The sequence below is a fragment of the Falco cherrug genome, chromosome 20, assembly GCF_023634085.1.
Source record: "Falco cherrug isolate bFalChe1 chromosome 20, bFalChe1.pri, whole genome shotgun sequence".
NCBI lineage: Eukaryota > Metazoa > Chordata > Aves > Falconiformes > Falconidae > Falco > Falco cherrug.
The window spans coordinates 3170454-3187246 of NC_073716.1; the positions used below are offsets into that span (position 1 = coordinate 3170454).

Below are 16793 nucleotides of genomic sequence, written 5' to 3' on the forward strand. Positions count from 1 at the left end.
ACGCGGTGGTCGGGGCTCCTGAGCCACCGGCTGCCCAAATCCCCACCAGCTCAGGCCTGGGAGGTGCTGGGGAGGGCAGGACGTGCCTGTGTGGGTATGAGCGTAGCAGCGGGCTGCACAGCATCCATCCAGCCCTGGCGCTCTGCATCCTGCTCCGGGAGGGGGAATTGCGGTTGTCCGGGCTGGTTCCTCCCCCAGGTACAGGCTGAGCCACGGTGGGGACAGAGGAGCTGCTGCCCCTGTGTGCCCAGGCTGCCGAAGCCAAGGCTGGGGAGTGTCAAACGCCGTCATTCTGCCTTTATTTGAGTATCTTCACATCTCATTCAACAAAACGGGGTTTTGAAAAATAAAGTGCCCAGTGGAGCTAGGCCTTTGGGTAGATAAATGCATTTCTGTAACGTTGCCTTACCACAATACAGCAAGTGAACAGGAGCTTTCCCTGGGCTGGAAGTAATCGGCAGGACCGGCGCTTCGTACAGAGAAGTAGCAAACTACAGACCACGTACCATGACGCGCGGAACATGACACCCGACAGGAGCTTCCGTTTGGTTTTTTATACAAACCGATAGAATAAAAAAATCAGAGTGTAGTAGAATATCCAGCAACAAAAATGGTAGAAAGGATCTGTACCTGATCGTATGAAAGCAGCATCTCGGCAAAGTGCAGTGGCGTCATGCGTGGCAGCCGTCGCCCGCATGGGCAGGGTATTGCTCGGCGCGCCCCGGGCTGTGCCCCGAGGCTGGGGGTCGCGTGGCTTCCTTCGTGGCTCTGGCTAAGCGAGCAAAGCAGCGGGTAAATCTACGCGCGGGCATCGCTAACGGGGCAGCGGGAGCCGGGGTGGGCTGCCCAGCCCCAGAGCTCCCGGCCGGAGGCAGGGCAGGATTTGGCAGCTGGTGGGAGGCAGCAGCCTGCCTCCGGCGTGGGGGGCTGCCGGTGTGCCCGGGGCCAGCGGGGCTGGGGCTTGGTGGGTCGCGGCCGTGCTCCGGGGCCGGGTCGGTGGTGGCCGTGCGGAGGAGCTGGCGGTCGGTGCGGTCCGGAACGGCCCGGAGGTGGGTGTTGGCAGTTCAGGTGTGCTTGGCCCTTTGGTCCCGCAACGCTCGCTCGTCCCCGGGCGGCTGCCAGGGCTGCGGGGGCTGCAAGCGCGTCCCACCCCCCGGCCCCGCTAGTCCCCTTTTGCCTCCTCCAGGATCTGGGGCAGGTTCTGGTCCTTGCGCACCGACAGCGGTTTGGCAGCGCTGCCATAGTCCTGGATGGCCTTGGGCTCGTTGGTGTGGTAGGAGCCCTTGTAGCGGTGGTAGTAGAAGTACAGCAGCACCAGCAGCGCCCCGAGCAGCAGGAGCAGGAAGATCACAACTGCGGGGGAGAGGCAGTGTTGAGGGGCTGGGGGGACACAGGGGCAGGGCAGAGGCGGGGGGACACTGGCCGGGCACTCCACTTACACCCGATGATGATCCCAATCCAGCCATCGTCGTGCACATGGGGGAACTCTGCAGAGATGGAGTGGGGTGGCTGAGACTGGGCTACAGCGGGGTCTTGTCCTGGAGCATCCCCTCTGCAGCTGATGCTTGCCGGCGGGGGCTCCCTCCCCATGGGGGTCCCACCATGGCACCTACCTGTGCCCATGTACCAGGGGTCCATCTCAGGAGGGATGAGGATGGTGGTGAGGGGGAGCATGGAGGCACAGCTGGACTCCACCAGCTCCCCCCGGATGCTGTAGGGCCGCATGACACTGGTGGGGTGGAAGATGGCTTTGAGGGGGACGAGGCTGTTAAACTTCACCCCCGAGAGGCAGCCTGAGAAGCCGGGCGTGTTGTAGCGTTGGATCTCGGGGTCAATCACACCAGTCTCTGCGGGGGCACAGAAGGAGAAGGCTCATCCCCTGCGAAGGGCAAGGACTGTGCTGGGCAGAGGAGACCCCAGAGATCCCAGCGTGGGAGGGGGCAGCCGAGGGCAGGACCCAGCTCACCCATCACGCGCCCCAGGTACAGGTTTTTAGGTGAGTCCAGTTTGCTGTCCACGAACAGGGTGAACTGCTGCTCCATGACGGGGAGATAGTCCACCTGGGGGGCAGGCACACGGCGTCAGTGCCCGCTGAGCCTCCTCTGCCTCCTGCCTCCCTGCCCATGCCCCCTCCCAGCCTGGCCCCCAGCCCCGCAGCCCCCCAGATGCCAGCGGGGTGGGTGCCCTCGCCCCATACCTGGGTGTACAGCGTGCGGTGCAGGCGGGTGATGTTGACACGGTGGGGTCTCCCGTCCGTCACCGGCTTGGTGGTGAGGGCGAAGACGTAGGGGCTGGTGCCCAGCTGGTAGCGCAGTTGCAGGCTCCCTGCGAGCAGAGCAGGGCCGTCAGCGGTGCAAGGGCTCCCAGCAGGCGAGTCCAGCCCCTCCGTAGGGCTGGTGACTGGCATTGAGGGGGAGGAGGGTCCCACGCAGCGCTTGGGGAGGCTCTGGGTGATCCCCAGGGCAGGGAGCCCTGTCCTCACCGTCATCCTTGATAAGCACGGCCATGTAGTCCTTGACGAAGGAGCTGACGTAGAGCAGCACGGCAGGTGCCGAGGTGGTGCTGAAGCTGAAGCTGACCTCCTCGCTGGTGAGGTTGTAGCCAGGCAGGGGCTGCCAGGGGCTGCTGATGATGCTGGCGAACTCGCGGGCGGCGTAGAGTGACACTGGCAGGATGTTGTACCTCACCCAGGTGCCCTCCTCGAAGTAGCCGCCGATGTCTGCGGGGGGACCCACAGGGTGACGGGACCGCCGGCTCCTCTCCCCCACCCCAATGCTGGGGAAGGTCCCCAGGCTCGGTTTGGGTGGGTGCAGCCCCTCACCGTGGTTGCAGAAGGGCCCGGTGAAGGCAGAGACGCTGCAGTTGCAGCTGTAGTGGCTGTAGCGCTCGACGCAGAGCCCGCTGTTCTGGCAGGGCACCGGCGGGTTCTGGCAGTGGCCGGTGCAGTTGACCCGCACGCCCTCCGTCTCGTTGGCTTTGCCCTCCAGGTTGAGTGTCACCCCATTCATCCGCAACGCCCGCAGGCACCCCAGGAACGGGCGCATCTTGTGCTCCGCGGCGCCTGCAGCGGGGCCAAGACTCAGCGCCCTGCGGCACAAGGGGACATGGGGACACTGGGACACGGCTGGGGGCTCTCACCGACGTAGAGGGGTCTGTCAAAGTCCAGGCGGACGAAGCTCTGGGGGGGGGCTGGCCGCACCACCCAGGGCAGCTTGTCCACCCGCAGCCGTGCCAGCTTGACGTTGAGCTCAGCCTTCACCTGGTGCCACTCGTCATCGTTCCAGGGCACCGTTGACCGTACCGTCAGGTTCTCGTCCCCATTCCCGATGTCGTAGGCAAACACCACATCCTTGGTGGCTGCAGGGACATGGTGTCGGGAGGAGCCCCCAGCCCCGCTGCCCCCCACGCCCCCGCTCTCCCTGCCCGCCCGTACTGTTGAGCTCGATGCGGATGTAGTTTCGGGTGCCGGGGTTCTCCAGGAAGACACCGGACAGGGCAGTGGTCTTGAAGTAGAAGGAGATGTCGAGGCTGTGGTTGGCCTGGAAGGTGGGGAAGAGCAGGGCTGCACCCCTGTTGAAGGAGATGGTGTTCCAGGTGTTGCCTGCGGGGAGCAGGAGGGGCAGTGAGGGATGGGCATGAACCCCCAGCAGGCAGAGGACCCCACGGACATGGACCCCCACAGGCACGGGCCCTCTGCAGGCAGGGGACCCTCTGTGGGTCCGGTCACTCACGGTCTCCATAGCACCTCAGAGGCCCCAGCAGAAACTGGGCTTCAGAGCCAGAGCGGTTGGTGTCTCCGACCACCACCTGGGTGACGGGCAGGTGGTCCACGAAGGTCAGCAGACCCTTGTCTGTCCTCCTGCAAATGGCATATGCATTGCAGGAGCCGGGAGGGGCTTCTGCCTCTTTGCCAGCCTGCACCCCCGCCTGACCCCCCCTGGAGCCTGCCTCCTCGTGCCTGCAGCCCCCCCCGGCTCACCACAGCGCGTGGTCAGCATCGCAGTTGCAGAAGTACTTGGGGTCGGCGCAGTTCTTGTCCAACCCGCAGGCGCAGCGCTGGATGCCCGGCCGCGAGCCCCCCCAGTAGTAGTGCCGCTCGTTGTTTCGGCCCATCCAGAAGCTGAAGGGCAGCCCGGCTGCGAGCACAGGGGAGGGTGAGGACATGGTCCCACAGCATGGACCCACGGCACGGCCCCACGGCACGGCCCCGCTCCCCCTGGCACTCACAGGGGGTGTTGAGCAGGCGGGAGCTGTAGCAGTGGAGCTCGATGCGCTGCTCACAGTACTCGGAGGCATTTGCCAGCGCTGAGACCTCGGCCCAGGAGGCGTTCCAGTACTCCACGGCCCCCAGGTAGGGCTGGTCCACGCTGGAGCCCGTCACCCGTGTGGCATAGTGGCGGTTGTGCCGGATGATGGTCCATGCTCGGTCCTCTGCAGAGGCAGGGGGCTGTTAGGACTGGCCCCCGGGGACACCCCTGCTCCCTCCATCCTGCTCTGGCACTGCTACACAGGCAGAGGCTGGTCCCTGGGGGCACCGGGCAGGGGGACCCCCATGCCCTCCCGCTGCCCTCACCTCGGATATCACAGTACACTGTGAAGGGCTTGAGCGGCCCACTGCCATCCGGGTCGATGGTATAGTTCCCCGAGGTTTTCCCACTGACCCGGTAAGCATCACATGACTCCTTGTAAAGGGCTGGAAGAAGGAAATGGGGCTGGGGTCAGCGCAGGGGGGGCACTGGGCAGCAGGAGGGGTCGCAGGTGCCCATAGTGCCCCCAACCACGAGGTCCCAGGCTCACATTTGTGGCAGGTCTCCCCCTTGTACCCCGTCAGGTCGCAGATGCACATGAAGTCATCCCAGGACTGGATGCAGCGGCTGTCGTGCTCACACAGGTTGGGGGTGCACCTGAGAGCACAGAGGGCTCCTGTCCTGGCACCAGCGCAGCCCCCCAGCCCTCACCTGCTCCCAGCCAGCACCCCCATCCCAACTGATACCTGTCCGTGATGCCGCAGACGTTGAAGAACACGTTGAAGTACTGTGCCAGCCGGTGCCGCACCAGCAGCTCCACGTCCACAGGCTGCATGTCCACGTTCAGCATCTGCAGGCAGCCGTGGAAGGCTGTCTGGTTCGACCGGCAGCCGGTGACCGAGGCCGGCTTGGGGCAGCCTGCAAGGCACAGTGGGGTGAGCGGCCCCCAGGCACCCATCGCCCCTGCCCCCCGCCCCGCCGCCCACCTCCAAAGAAGTACTGGCTGCCGGTGCGGAGCTGGAAGGGGTGCGCCACTCGAAACTCAGCGCCATCGTCATCGTCGATGGTCACCACAGCCGAGCCGTCCCGTGCCACCAGCTGCACCGAGTGCCAGAAGCCATCATTCAGGCGATGCCCTGCGTGGGGAGAAGAGGGTGCATGGGGACGCACCGCTGCCAGGCCGGCCTCCAGCCCCACGCCGGCTTCCCAGCCCACCTGCGGCAAACTCCAGCTTCTTCTTGCCAGGCTGGGCGATGGAGACGTTGATCTGCCCCTCGCTCAGCACCACCTCCAGGGAGCCCAGGCGGTCAGCAAAGCTGGTGTAAAGCAGGAGCCCGGCAGTGTCCCAGGAGCGAAAGCGGAAGCTGACGGACAGGCGGTTCCTCCGCGGGATCCCTGGCACCCGCACGTAGTTGTTGATGCCAGCAAAGGTGATGGGGTTGTTCAGCTGGTCCTGGCAGTAGTGGCCTACGCTGCCCTGGGGGTGACCACGGGAGGCAGTGAGGAAGGGGACGCTCCCGTGGCAGGGAGCCCCCCCATCCCCACAGCCCTGGCCCTGATTGTCCCCGCTCAACCCCGCTGCCTGGCAGTGCCGGGCAGGTGCCCCGGGCCATGGACGACCTCATGCAGTCAATGCAGCATCGCATGGCTGAGCATGGCCACTGCCTGGCCTCACGTCACCCCGCAGCCGGGCTGGGGACCTGGCCCCGGGGAAGGGGTCACCCCGCAGCACGGCTGGGGACCTGGCCCAAGGGGTCACCCCGCAGCGGGGCTGGGGACCTGGCCCTCCTCCAGAAAAGGGGTGTTGTGTTCGCACAACAGATCCCCCAGGGCTGGACCTCAAAGCGGATGTTGTGTCTCCGGTGCCGGGCCAGGTCAGCGATGTTGACCCCATTGAAGATGATGTTCTCCACGCAGCCGCGGAAGTTTTGCCGGTAGGTGAGGTGCTGCTTGTCCTGGTCGATCACCCCCCCGAAGAAGAGCTGGGAGGCACAGGGAGGGCTCAGCCCTTCGCCAGGGGACACCGTGGGTCAGCATCCCAGCAGCTCCCCCAGCAGCACCCACCTCGGTGTCAAGGTCCAGCTGGTCGAAGGTGCCGTGGCAGCGGAAGCGCTTGACCTCTCCATCCAGCGTCAGGTTGACGTGGTGGCCGTAGCGCTCGATGTGCAGGGAGTGCCAGTGCTGGTCATCCAGGAGGCTGCCCACCTCCACCGTAGTGTGGCCCTCGCTGGCGTGCAGCGGGCTGCTGCCTGGGGAGGGGCAACCTCAGCTGGCAGCCCCCCAGCCCTCCAGCCCCCCACCCCTCAGCCCTGCCTCACCTAAGCTGATGTGCAGGAAGAGCCGGGCTTGCTTGAGCTCCACCGTGATGTAGTCACCCTGCGAGCCCTCCCCATGCATCAGCACCCCGTCCTGCTCCAGCGTCTTGAAGTTGAAGGAGATGTCATCCTGGAGGGTGCTGATCTTCTTGGCCCGGAAGCGGTAGGAGATGGCATCATCCCCATCGAAGTAGAGCACATGGGACCCTGGGGAGAGCAGAGCGGCCCCCAGCCACGTCACTGCCCACAGCAGCTGACCACCCGGTGCAGGGAGCGCTCCTTTCAGCTATGGTTTGTGCCAGAGCTAACGACTGCAGACCTCTCGGACACAATCCCCTCTGGGAAAGGGTTTTCCGGGTGTGCTGGACCCAGGGGCTGGTCCCCTGCCACGTGGGTGGCTGGGCCAGGGTGCCACCCTGTGTGGGGCTGCCAGAGCCCCCGGCCCGGGTACTCACGGTAAGGGCAGCCGTAGAGGCCCAGGCGCAGCCCGATCTTCCCGCGTGGGTTCCAGGCCACCGGGATGATGCGGATGTAGCGCGCGAGGATGGGGTAGTGCAGGTCGTGCCGCACCACCCCGCTCTCATTCACGTTCCCAAAGAATGTCTGGGGATGAAGGGCCGCCATCAGCACCTCCTTGCTCCGGGCTGGGGGGGGGGTGTCCACTCCCCCCAGGGGACCCCCTCCCCTAGGGGCCCCCGGGCTCCCCCTTACCCAGTTGCTGCCCTGCTGGAAGAAGGGTTTCCAGCTGGTGGGGTGGTCTCCGTAGAGCACGATGTAGCGCGTCAGCCAGTCGTAGGTGTTGAAGGTCCCCTGCGTGGCCACCGCATTGATCCGGTGCTTTTGCATCAGGTCGATCTGGAGCCAGGGCTGCTTGTCACGGGGGTCGGGGGACCAGCCGCTGGTGCCTGTGGGGGCGGGGGGGGGGGGCGGCTCAGCTGGTCCCACAGCCTGACACCCCGCAGCTCCCAGCTGACTACAGGTGGGAGCTGGAGGGCTGCGGGGCTCTCCCCCACCCCTGGGGGATGCTGAGGGCTCTGTGGTGGGCACCCAAGGACCCCTCAGCCCTGCGCAAGGCAAGACTTTACCGGGAACAGCCCCTGCCCACTGTCCCCCACCCCACTTGCACCCCAGTCCCACGGGGGGACTCACTGTGCAGCCGGGCAAAGCTGGACGAGTAGAAGATGTTGTATCTGGAGGAGGCACCGATGGATGAGGAGTAGAGGGGAGCAACAAGCTCATCGTAGCAGGGTCCTGCAGAGAGAGCAGGGTGGGGGGCTGGGCTCGGGGCACTGAACTGGGTGGTGTCCCTGCAGCAGCTCCCCCAGCTCAGCCCTGCAGACCCTGCAGGCTTTGCCGGGTCTGGGGACCCTGTGGACCCCACAGACCCTGGGGGCTCAGGGGACCCCACGGGCTCTGTGGGCTCCAGGGACCCTGCAAGCTCTGGGGGCTCTGGGGATCCCACGGGCTCTGGGGGCTCCAGGGACCCTGCAGGTGCTGGGGGCTCTGGGGACTCCGGGGACCCTGCAGGCTCCAGGGACCCCATGGGCTCTGGGGGCTCCGGGGACCCCGTGGCTCCGTGGGCTGGTGGCGCGGCGGGTCCGGCTCCCGCTCTCCCCTCCCACTGCAGCGGAGCTGACACACCTCTGCGGGCCCCGGCGCCCGCCGCCTCCGCACTGACGTGGGCACCGGGACCCCCCCGCCCCGCCCCGCCCCACCCCACCGGGGCACGGTCCCGCGTGGGAGACCGGGGGGTCCCCGTGCAAACCCTCGCGGCACCTGCAGAGGATGCTCTGGCGGGGCCGAGGTCCCTCGCCCCTCGCAGGGCCCCCCCGGCGGGGCCGGGCAGGGCCCGGGCGGGTTTGCTGCACCCCCAGCCCCGACTGCAGGGCCAAGGGCAGCCGCGCTGCGTCCGTGCTGCATCACCCCTGCCTGCATCATCCCGTGCCTCTATCGCCCCCGTCTCCATCATCCCCTGCCTGCATGGTCCCCCGCCTCCATCATCCCGTGCCTCCATCATCCCCTGCCTGCATGGTCCCCCGCCTCCATCATCCCGTGCCTCCATCGCCCCATCTCCATCACCCCCTGCCTGCATGTCCCCCGCCGCCTCCATCACCCCCACCTCTATCCCCCGCAGCCAGCGGGTCCCCGGGCCACTGCGGCCTGGGGGAAGGGGCCAAGGCCAAGGCCCTCGGCTCAGAGGGGCCGCAGGGGGCTGCTCGGTGAGGCCAGGGCCCTGCCAGCCCCCGGGCCTGAGCAGCCGCCCCCCAGCCCCACCCTCCCCGCGGACGGGACCGGCCCGGTGCAGCCCCTCGGCGGCGCTGGCCGAGGTTCTGACGGAGCCCGGCCGGGTCCCGCGGGGCCGCCCCCCGCCCCCGCCGGGATGCTCCGACACGGGGCCGAGCTGGGGGGGCTGGGGGGCCCCCTCCCCGGTACGGACACGGGGCCGCAGCGGGCCGGGGATGCGGCGGAGCGGGGCGGATGCCCGGGGCAACCCGGGCATCCCCGGGCATCCCGGGTGCCCCCGGAGGCTCGGGGCGGGTGCGGTGCCGACGGCGGGGGGCGGGGGGGCTGCGGCGGGACGGCCTCGGGCAGTGCGCGGGGGGTGGGGGGTGGGGGGGCGGCCGCCCGTGTCCGGCGGTGACCTTGGGGACGACGCGGAGCGGGACGGCGGGGGATGCCATGGGGTGCCCGGGGGAGAACGGGTGATGCTGGGGAGAACTGCGGGGGGAGGGCTGCGGGGGCTGCTCGGGCGGGCCGGGGCGGCGGGGGTGCGGGGCCGGGCGGCGGGTGCGGTCCCGCATTGCGGAGCGGCCGCTCCCGGGGCTGCGGCCCCACTTACGTGCGAGGCAGCGGGGGCCGGGGCACAGGAGGCCGGCGCAGGCGGCGAGCAGAAGCCCGAGGAGGCGGCGAGCGCCCATGCTGGAGCGCACCGAGCGCCCTGGGCGCCGCCGCTCCCGGTGCTGCAGCCGCGCGGCGGAGCGGGGCCGGCGGCTCCGCCCACGGGGCGGGGGGGGGGCGGGGGCGGCGGGGGGAGGGGGGCGGCCCCGGGACCGGCGGGGGGGCGCGGGGGCCGGGCTGGGCGTAGCGCAGAGCCCCGGGGCCCCTCTCGGCGTCGCCCCCGCGGCCGCGCCCTCGGGGGATGCTCCCGCCGACACCCGGTTCCCCCGGTCCTCGGTACCGCTGCCCCGTCCCGGAGCAGCGCGGGGTACCGGCTGCCCGGGGCTGCAGCCGGGCCACGGCTCGTGGGCTCGGGGACTCGGGGAGCCTGGGCAGAGCGGGGCACGGGCAGCGCGGGGCGTGGAGCGGGTAAGCGGGGCCGTGCACGGAGCTCCCCGGGCATTACCGGTCCCCGCGTAGCCCCCGGCCCTCGCTGAGTCCAGCCCTGCCCTGAGCCCCGCTGGGACCGGCAGCCCCAGCTCCCTGCAGCCCCGGACTCCCACAGCCCTGCAAACCCACAGCCCTGGACCCCCACTGCCCCAGCCCCCCGCAGCCCCAGCGCCCCACAACCCCTGCCTCCCACAGCCCCAGCTCCCCGCAGCCCCAAGCCTCCCACAGCCCCGGACCCCCAAAGCCCTGCAGCCCCACAGCCCTGGACACCCACAGCCCCAGCCCCCCATAGCTCCGGACCCCTGCAGCCCCAGCGCCCCACAGCCCCAGCCTCCCGCAGCCCCAGCTCAGCGCCCACGGTGGGGGAGGATTGGAGTGATGCCCACCAGCCCTCCCGCAGCAGATGTGGTGCCAGTTTGTAATCAAGCTGCAGATTAAGGCCTGCAGGTTTTGGGGTCGCCTGTCTCTCCAGTGGTGCAGAAGACGGGATTTAGCCTGTGGCTTTTTGCAAACATCTCCAGACACTCCTGGAGGCGCTGGCGGGGGGCTGGCAGCTGCATGGCCTACATATGCTGCCTGCCCCACAGACCACGGAGGTCCCTGTGTCTCCCCGGCTCTGCAGGGGGTCCCGCGCTCCCAAGAGCCCAGTGCAGCACCCCCAACCCAGCCCCAAGGGATGGGGATGCACCGGGGGCCACTGGGTCCAAGCAGGCTCTGGGTGCTGGGTGCAGGCAGCTCCGCGCTGCTGGCACGAGGGTGCTGCCCACCAGGCCCAGCAGCACTGTGGTGGGCACCTGGCTGCCGCTGGGCAGGGCAGCGTGGCTGTCACCTGCGGGCAGCGGGTGCCGGGGTGGCTTCCTGCGCAGGCAGAGCCAAGCCTGGGGCTGGTGAGCGAAAGGGGGAACAGAAAGCCCCAGGTGCAGTGGGGCCAGGTGGCAGCCAGCGGCACACCATGAGCTCTGCTACTGGGAGCTGGAGCCCTGTGGCAGACCCTCCTGTCCCCCAGACCCTCGCAGTGCCTGTGGGTCCAGCCCCAGGACAGACAGCCACACCTGGCCTCATCCTGACACCCCAGAGGTGCTGCTGCTCTAACCACAACCCCACATCCCATCCCTGTGCTGGGTCAGGTCTGTGGTGGCCCTGGCAGGGGCACGCAGGGTCCCTGCTCTGCACACACAGCTGGCTGCAGGGCAGCATTTGCCCCAGGACCCTCCTCCCTGCCCTTCCCCCCGGATGCAGGGTGCAGGATGGCACCCCCAGAGCCACCACAGAGTGGAGGTCTGCAGCCAGCATCCTTGCACTGTAGGAGGAGCAGGGGAGGGGGACAGACCCTCCAGCAAAGAGCCTTGGGAGCACCCCAGGGCCCAGGGGCTGGGCTGCCTCTGCCCAGCCGCCCTCCAGCCGGGGCACAGCAGCTCCGTGGCCCCGCTGTACCCTGAGCCCTGGCAGTGAGCTCCTGGGGCTGGCAGGAATCCTGCCCGCTCCCCACGCCCAGCTGGAGGCAGCGGGAGGGCCGAGGGCAGAGCTGGGATAAACCACAGCAGACAGCTGTAGCGGGAAGAAAGGGGGATTGAGGGATTACCGCAGCAAAGGGCTCAAAGCCCATTAAAGCTGGGGATCAGTTTGCTTCCCCCTGGGGAGAAGTAAAGTAGGGCCTCTGCCCCACAGGAACTAATCTGCCCCTTAATGAGGAGTTGGGGAATTTTGTTGTCAACAACCAGCAACGCGCCTGCCCAGCGCCGAGGGGGTGTGGGGGCATGGAGCAGAGCTGAGACCCCCGACCAAGGGGGACGCCCTACACCAGCAGCTGCCCCAGTTCCTGGAACCACCACATTTCCCATCAGGACGAACTGTTCCTGGACTGGATTCGGCTCTGCTTGTCCCATCAGAGCAGCGTTCCTGCCTGTGCCGGCTCTGTGCCAGCCCACAGCAGCCCACGCTCTGCTCCTTGGCCCCGTTCGCTCCAGCCTCCCCTCCAGCCCAGCAGGGGCTGCCCCTGTGGGGCAGGAGTCGCAAACAGCCCCGGGGTGGGCTGGGGTCTCCTGCACGTGCTGTGTGCCCTTGACCAGACCCTGCTTCCCCCGATCGGGGACTCCCAGGTTTGTTCCCCAGCCTCGCGTGACAGGGGCTGAGCAGAGCTGCTATTTCTGTCCCCGGCACACAGATGCTAGCCACAAAGTAAAAGATGCAGGATGGGCTCTGGAGTGGGGTCGCATCTGCCTCCTCGCCTTCCTCCCCGGGGCTGGGTTTGTGCTCTCCACCGCTCTCGGTATCGGGAGTGGCACGTGGTCAAACCACAGGTTGCAGAACGCTGAGACGCCGACGGCTCCAGACTCACCGGCCAGGGGGAAAGGTCCTGTGGCGTGATGCAGGAGCAGGTGAGCAGCTGCAGCGTGAGGGGTTCGCTGGGGGCCAGGCGGGGACCCCCTCACTGGCTTTTCTTGTTGCTTTTAATCCGTTCTCTTGTGAGCCATGTGGGTTTGGACTGAAAGGCAAAGCCCCAGGGAACGTCAGGCAACACCTGGTGCTCCAGGTCCCTGGGGTCCAAAGCAGGGAAGGGGCTGGGGGAGCTGCTAGGGAGTCAGCCTGCCCTGGCGCTGGGGTCAGAGCCCACCTGTGGTCCCAGAGCAGGTTTGGGGATCAGGTCTGGGCTCGCTGATGGGAGCCAGAGCACAACTGCTGTTGTGAGGCTGCTCTGAATCAGAAACGTGCTGCATCCTGGCCTCTGTGGCAGCGGGGTCGCTTCTGCCCTGGAGCAGGGCTGAGAGGCTGGGAGCTGTGAGCACCGAGCACCGTGCACAGCTGCCTGCAACCTGTGCACAGCAGCAGGATGCTGCGGGACCTCCCTGGCTGGGAACAGGATTGGGCAGTGTGGGGTTGTGCCAGCACTGGGGTCCCCGGGGGGGTGGGGTGGGGGGTCCTTTAGGCAGGTCCCTGTACACTCCCTGCGCAAAGCTCCCACCTGGAGATGCTGGCATGGAGCCCCAAGGGCCAGATGGACAGAGCGACCAGGGCCATGGGCTGGGTGCTGAGCCCCAGAGGACGTCAGGAGAAGCTCCCCTGCAGTGGGTGCACAGTTAGTTCGTGGGACAGGGTGCTGTGCTGGGATGCCGTGGCTGGGGTCACGTCTCGCCACCAGCTCTGCGCTGCAGGCGGCTGCTCGGGAAGCGCGTGGTTGCTCTCACAATGACTGAGCACAGCAAACCTCTGCTGCCTTGGGGTGGGTGTGAGACAGAAACCATCCCGAGCACAGGACCAGGGGCCACGGCACACTTGGGCTCCGCGTGGTAGGGCTGGGTGGAGGAGGGCTGCCCTGGGTGCAGTGTGTTGCACCCTGCAGCTGGGCTGCTGCCTCTGAGCATCCCTGACTCAGCCTCCCTCCATGCAGGTGACCCCCAGCCCCACCTCAGCAGACCTGATCACCACCACCGACTTCTACCCCTGGGAGGACGGGTACTTGTGGGAGGACGGCATGCTGCCCGAGCTCTGCGAGAAGCAGGCAGTGCAGGACTTAGCCCGCACCTACCAGCCTACTGTCTACCTGCTGCTTTCGCTGCTGGGCATGGTTGGGAACGGACTCGTGCTGCTCACGCACATCCGTTATCACCGGGCACACAGCATCACCGACGTCTGCCTCCTGCACCTTGCCCTGTCTGACTTTCTGCTGCTCCTGACGTTGCCTTTTGCCATCATCAACACGCTGCAGGGCTGGTCCCCAGGCACAGCTGCCTGCAAGGCACTGCAGGGCCTCTACGCCCTCAACTTCTACAGCGGCTTCCTCTTCCTCACCTGCATCAGCGTGGACCGCTACGTGGCCATCGTGCGGGTGCCAGCTGCCTGCCGCCTGCGCCCACGGGCTCGCCGCCACGGCTGGCTGACGGCGGGGCTGGCCTGGCTGCTGGCCACGCTGCTGGCACTGCCCCAGTTCATCTACGGCCGAGCGGAGCAGCACCAGGACCTCCACGTCTGCCGCATCGTCTTCCCCCCTGCAGTCTCGCGGGCAGCCCGGGGGGCCACCAACCTGGTGCAGGTCGTGCTGGGCTTCGTGGTGCCTTTCCTGGTGATGGTGAGCTGCTACGCAGCCGTGGCCCGGACGCTGCTGGCGGCCCGCGGTGCCCAGCCCCACCGGGCACTGCGGGTGCTGCTGGCCCTCGTGCTGGTGTTCGTGGCCCTGCAGCTGCCCCACAGCCTGATGGTGCTGCTGGATGCAGCCGAGCTTCTGGCCAGCTGGGAGGTGACCTGTGCCCAGAGCCGCCGCAAGGACATGGCGCTGCTGGTCACCGGGGGGCTGGCATACCTGCGCTGCTGCCTCAACCCGCTGCTCTACGCTTTCCTGGGCCAGCGGTTCCGCCAGGAGCTGTGGCTGTTGGCCAGTGATGCCGGCTGCGTGGGGCCCCTCGACCCGCGCTGCTCTAGCTGCCCCAGTCCCCGCCGACGGGCATCGCTCTCCACCTTCCAGGACATGATATAGGGACACGGTGCCCATGGCCGGGGCAAGGACAAGCACCCTGGGGCTCGGCCCCTCCATGGCTCCCCAGGGAGAGCCTCGCTCATGCACAGACCTGCCCTGGGCCCTGGCAGAGCAGCCTGGCAGGGGCAGCACCGGACAACCTGCATGGTGCCTGCACACGCGTGGACAGAGGGAAGAGCAGCCCCGCAGCGCCCGTGCGCCCTGCAAGCACCTCTGCTGCCTGGCGAACCGCTGGGCCGTGGGGACTCTGCTATGTCACATGTGCTGCAGGGGACCATGCAATGTCACATGTGCTCAGGGGGGCCATACAATGTCAACGTGCTCCAGGGGACCATGCAATGTTGTGCGTACTCTGGGGGGGACACAATGCAATGTCACATGTGCTCCAGGGGACCATGCAATGTCATGCACACTCTGAGGGGGACCACACAGTGTCACACGTGCTCTGGGGGAGCTGTACAATGTCACGTGTGCTCTGGGGGGGCATGCGATGTCACATGTGCTGCAGGGGACCACGTAATGTCACATGTGTTCCAGGGGAGCTGTGCAATGTCAGGCATGCTGTGGGGGGCTGTGCAGTGCCGGGGGGCTCAGGATGATGGATGCACACAGGGGGGCCCGGGGGGGCAGCTGGTTCCCACCCTCACAATAAACCCCGGTCGAGTCCCGGTGGGCGAGTGCCGTCTCCGTGAGGGGTGGGGCTGCCCCGGGGGGGTTGCTGAGCCGGGGCCGGGGCCGGGAGCGGGGAGCAGCCCCGCAGCCGCCCGTGCCCACCGGCGCTGGCCGGGGAATGCCGGCAGGCGGCAGCAGAACATCGGCGTTCCCTGACTGTCCCCTGCCTGCACCCTGCCTGCGCCCTGCCTGTCCCCTGCCTGGGCCCTGCCTGTCCCCTGCCCGCTCCCTGCATGCTCCCTGCCTGCATCCTGCGTGTGCCCTGCGTGTCCCCTGCCTGCATCCTACTTGAGCCCTGCGTGCGCCCTGCCTGTCCCCTGCCTACACCCGTGGCCCCTGCCCGGGCTCCCCCGGACCCGCAGCTCCCCGAGCCGGGGAGTGGGCAGGGAGCGGCTGGGGCCAAAATGGCCAGGCCGGGGAGTGGGGGCTCCGGGGGAGCGGGTGGGGGCCCAGGGACCGGATCCATGGTGGCCCCGGGGTGGGGGTGGGGTGGGGTGGGGTGTCCGGGCCAGGCAATCAGAGGAGGTAGCTGGTGGGCAGGAGCGGGTGTCACCCCCCAGGGCAGCCCAGCCCCTGGCCGGGGTGGTAGCAGAGCCCATGCCACCATCCCCGCAGGCAGGGGGCTGGAGGGACTGGGGGTCCCCGGGCTGGGAACAGCAGAGGCCCCCCCGGCCCCCCCCGGAAAACCTGCCCTGGGTCCAGCTGGAAACCCCCTCCTGGGGCAGGGGGGGCGCAGAGAGGCCAGAGGGACTTTCCCCTCCTCACTTCCCCATGAGCTCCTCTGCCCCAGCACATCCCAGCCCCGTGGCTCCCACCGCCTGCGGGGCCAGGGTGCTGCGGCTGGGGCTGGCACAGCCCGGGTGCCCTCGTCCCGCAGGGCTGGCACCACGCCGAGCGGCACAGGGCCAGTGCCAGCAACGCCTGGGGCCACCTGGCAGCCCCGACCAGCCGGGCTGCAGCACTCCGGGGCATCGGGAGGGTGACGGGGCCCGTCTGTGCTGCAGCCTTTTGCAGGGTCTCTGCAGCGGAGCTGGGCATGCAGGGAAGCACCTCCCGGTCCTGCTGGGGCTGGAGGCTGTTCCTGCCCGCCCGCAGGCTCCCGCGCGGGATTACCCTGTGCTCCGACTGGGAGAAGCCATCCCAGCCCCTTCACCTACTGCTGGGCCTGAAAGTGGTTACCGCTGACTCAGCAGCCGCAGAGCCTCGGTGATGGGCCCCTGGCCCCCGCAGCCCTCTGCTGACCCTGCTCGGGATTCAGGCAGCACCTGGCGCAGCAGCGCGGCTGCCCCCGCTCCCGGCCCAGCCTGCAGCCTCTGGCAGCCCTGCTCCCTTCCCACGCCAGCCCCACGGCACTGCTGGCATCGGCCCCACAGCCGTGCCCATTGCTGCCCCACTGCCATGCTGCCATCTCCCCGCATCGCCCAGCCCTGAGCTGGCTCTGTCCCTTGCACGGCCGGTGGGCTCTGCCCCGGTGCCCGGTGCTGCGGCAGCCCCAGGCTGGGGGCTCAGGCCCGGTGCTGGCTGTGTGGGAGGAGAGCTGGCAGCCCGCACCGCCGGCCCGCGCATCCCAGCACCACAGGCTCCCAGAGGCGGTGTTGACCCAACAGCTGTAGCGAAGCCAGAGCTCTGCCTGATGTGGTTTAACCCCTGCTGGGGCTCCAGCAGCGGGGCCAGGACCCGGCCGCTGCCACAGCACCCATGGCACCAGAGTGCCGCAGCCCCGCTGCCACTCGGCAGGGCCCTGGGCTAGGCTGAGCCTCG

At 68.3% G+C, this 16793-nt stretch overlaps 2 protein-coding genes across 2 annotated transcripts; one reads left to right on the top strand and one right to left on the bottom strand.

The window, feature by feature from the left end:
• Positions 1-166: 166 nt before the first annotated feature.
• Positions 167-9548, bottom strand: CNTNAP1 (contactin associated protein 1). The gene is made up of 24 exons (XM_055697289.1): positions 9402-9548; positions 7712-7813; positions 7274-7467; positions 7018-7165; positions 6566-6769; positions 6312-6496; positions 6086-6229; positions 5463-5724; positions 5234-5383; positions 4994-5165; positions 4798-4904; positions 4574-4693; positions 4228-4431; positions 3980-4136; positions 3732-3859; positions 3434-3601; positions 3139-3357; positions 2822-3061; positions 2483-2719; positions 2198-2325; positions 1967-2060; positions 1614-1847; positions 1440-1487; positions 167-1353 (listed from the first exon to the last, which is right to left on the bottom strand). The coding sequence occupies exons 1-24, from the start codon at positions 9478-9480 to the stop codon at positions 1163-1165; spliced, it is 3915 nt and encodes a 1304-aa protein (XP_055553264.1). The 5' UTR covers positions 9481-9548; the 3' UTR covers positions 167-1162.
• A 1170-nt stretch (positions 9549-10718) lies between these two features.
• On the top strand, positions 10719-14907 carry CCR10 (C-C motif chemokine receptor 10). Its single transcript, XM_005439508.3, has 2 exons — positions 10719-12267; positions 13278-14907. The coding sequence occupies exons 1-2, from the start codon at positions 12256-12258 to the stop codon at positions 14358-14360; spliced, it is 1095 nt and encodes a 364-aa protein (XP_005439565.2). The 5' UTR covers positions 10719-12255; the 3' UTR covers positions 14361-14907.
• The last annotated feature ends 1886 nt before the right edge of the window (positions 14908-16793 follow it).

Coding starts and splice junctions, on each gene's coding strand:
- CNTNAP1 (XM_055697289.1), bottom strand. CDS start 9,480: ATGGGCGCTCGCCGCCTCCTCGGGCTTCTGCTCGCCGCCTGCGCCGGC. Junction 6,770..7,017: donor CCTCTACGGCTGCCCTTACC/GTGAGTACCCGG, acceptor TGCTCTCCCCAG/GGTCCCATGTGCTCTACTTC. Junction 2,326..2,482: donor CGTGCTTATCAAGGATGACG/GTGAGGACAGGG, acceptor CTCTGCTCGCAG/GGAGCCTGCAACTGCGCTAC.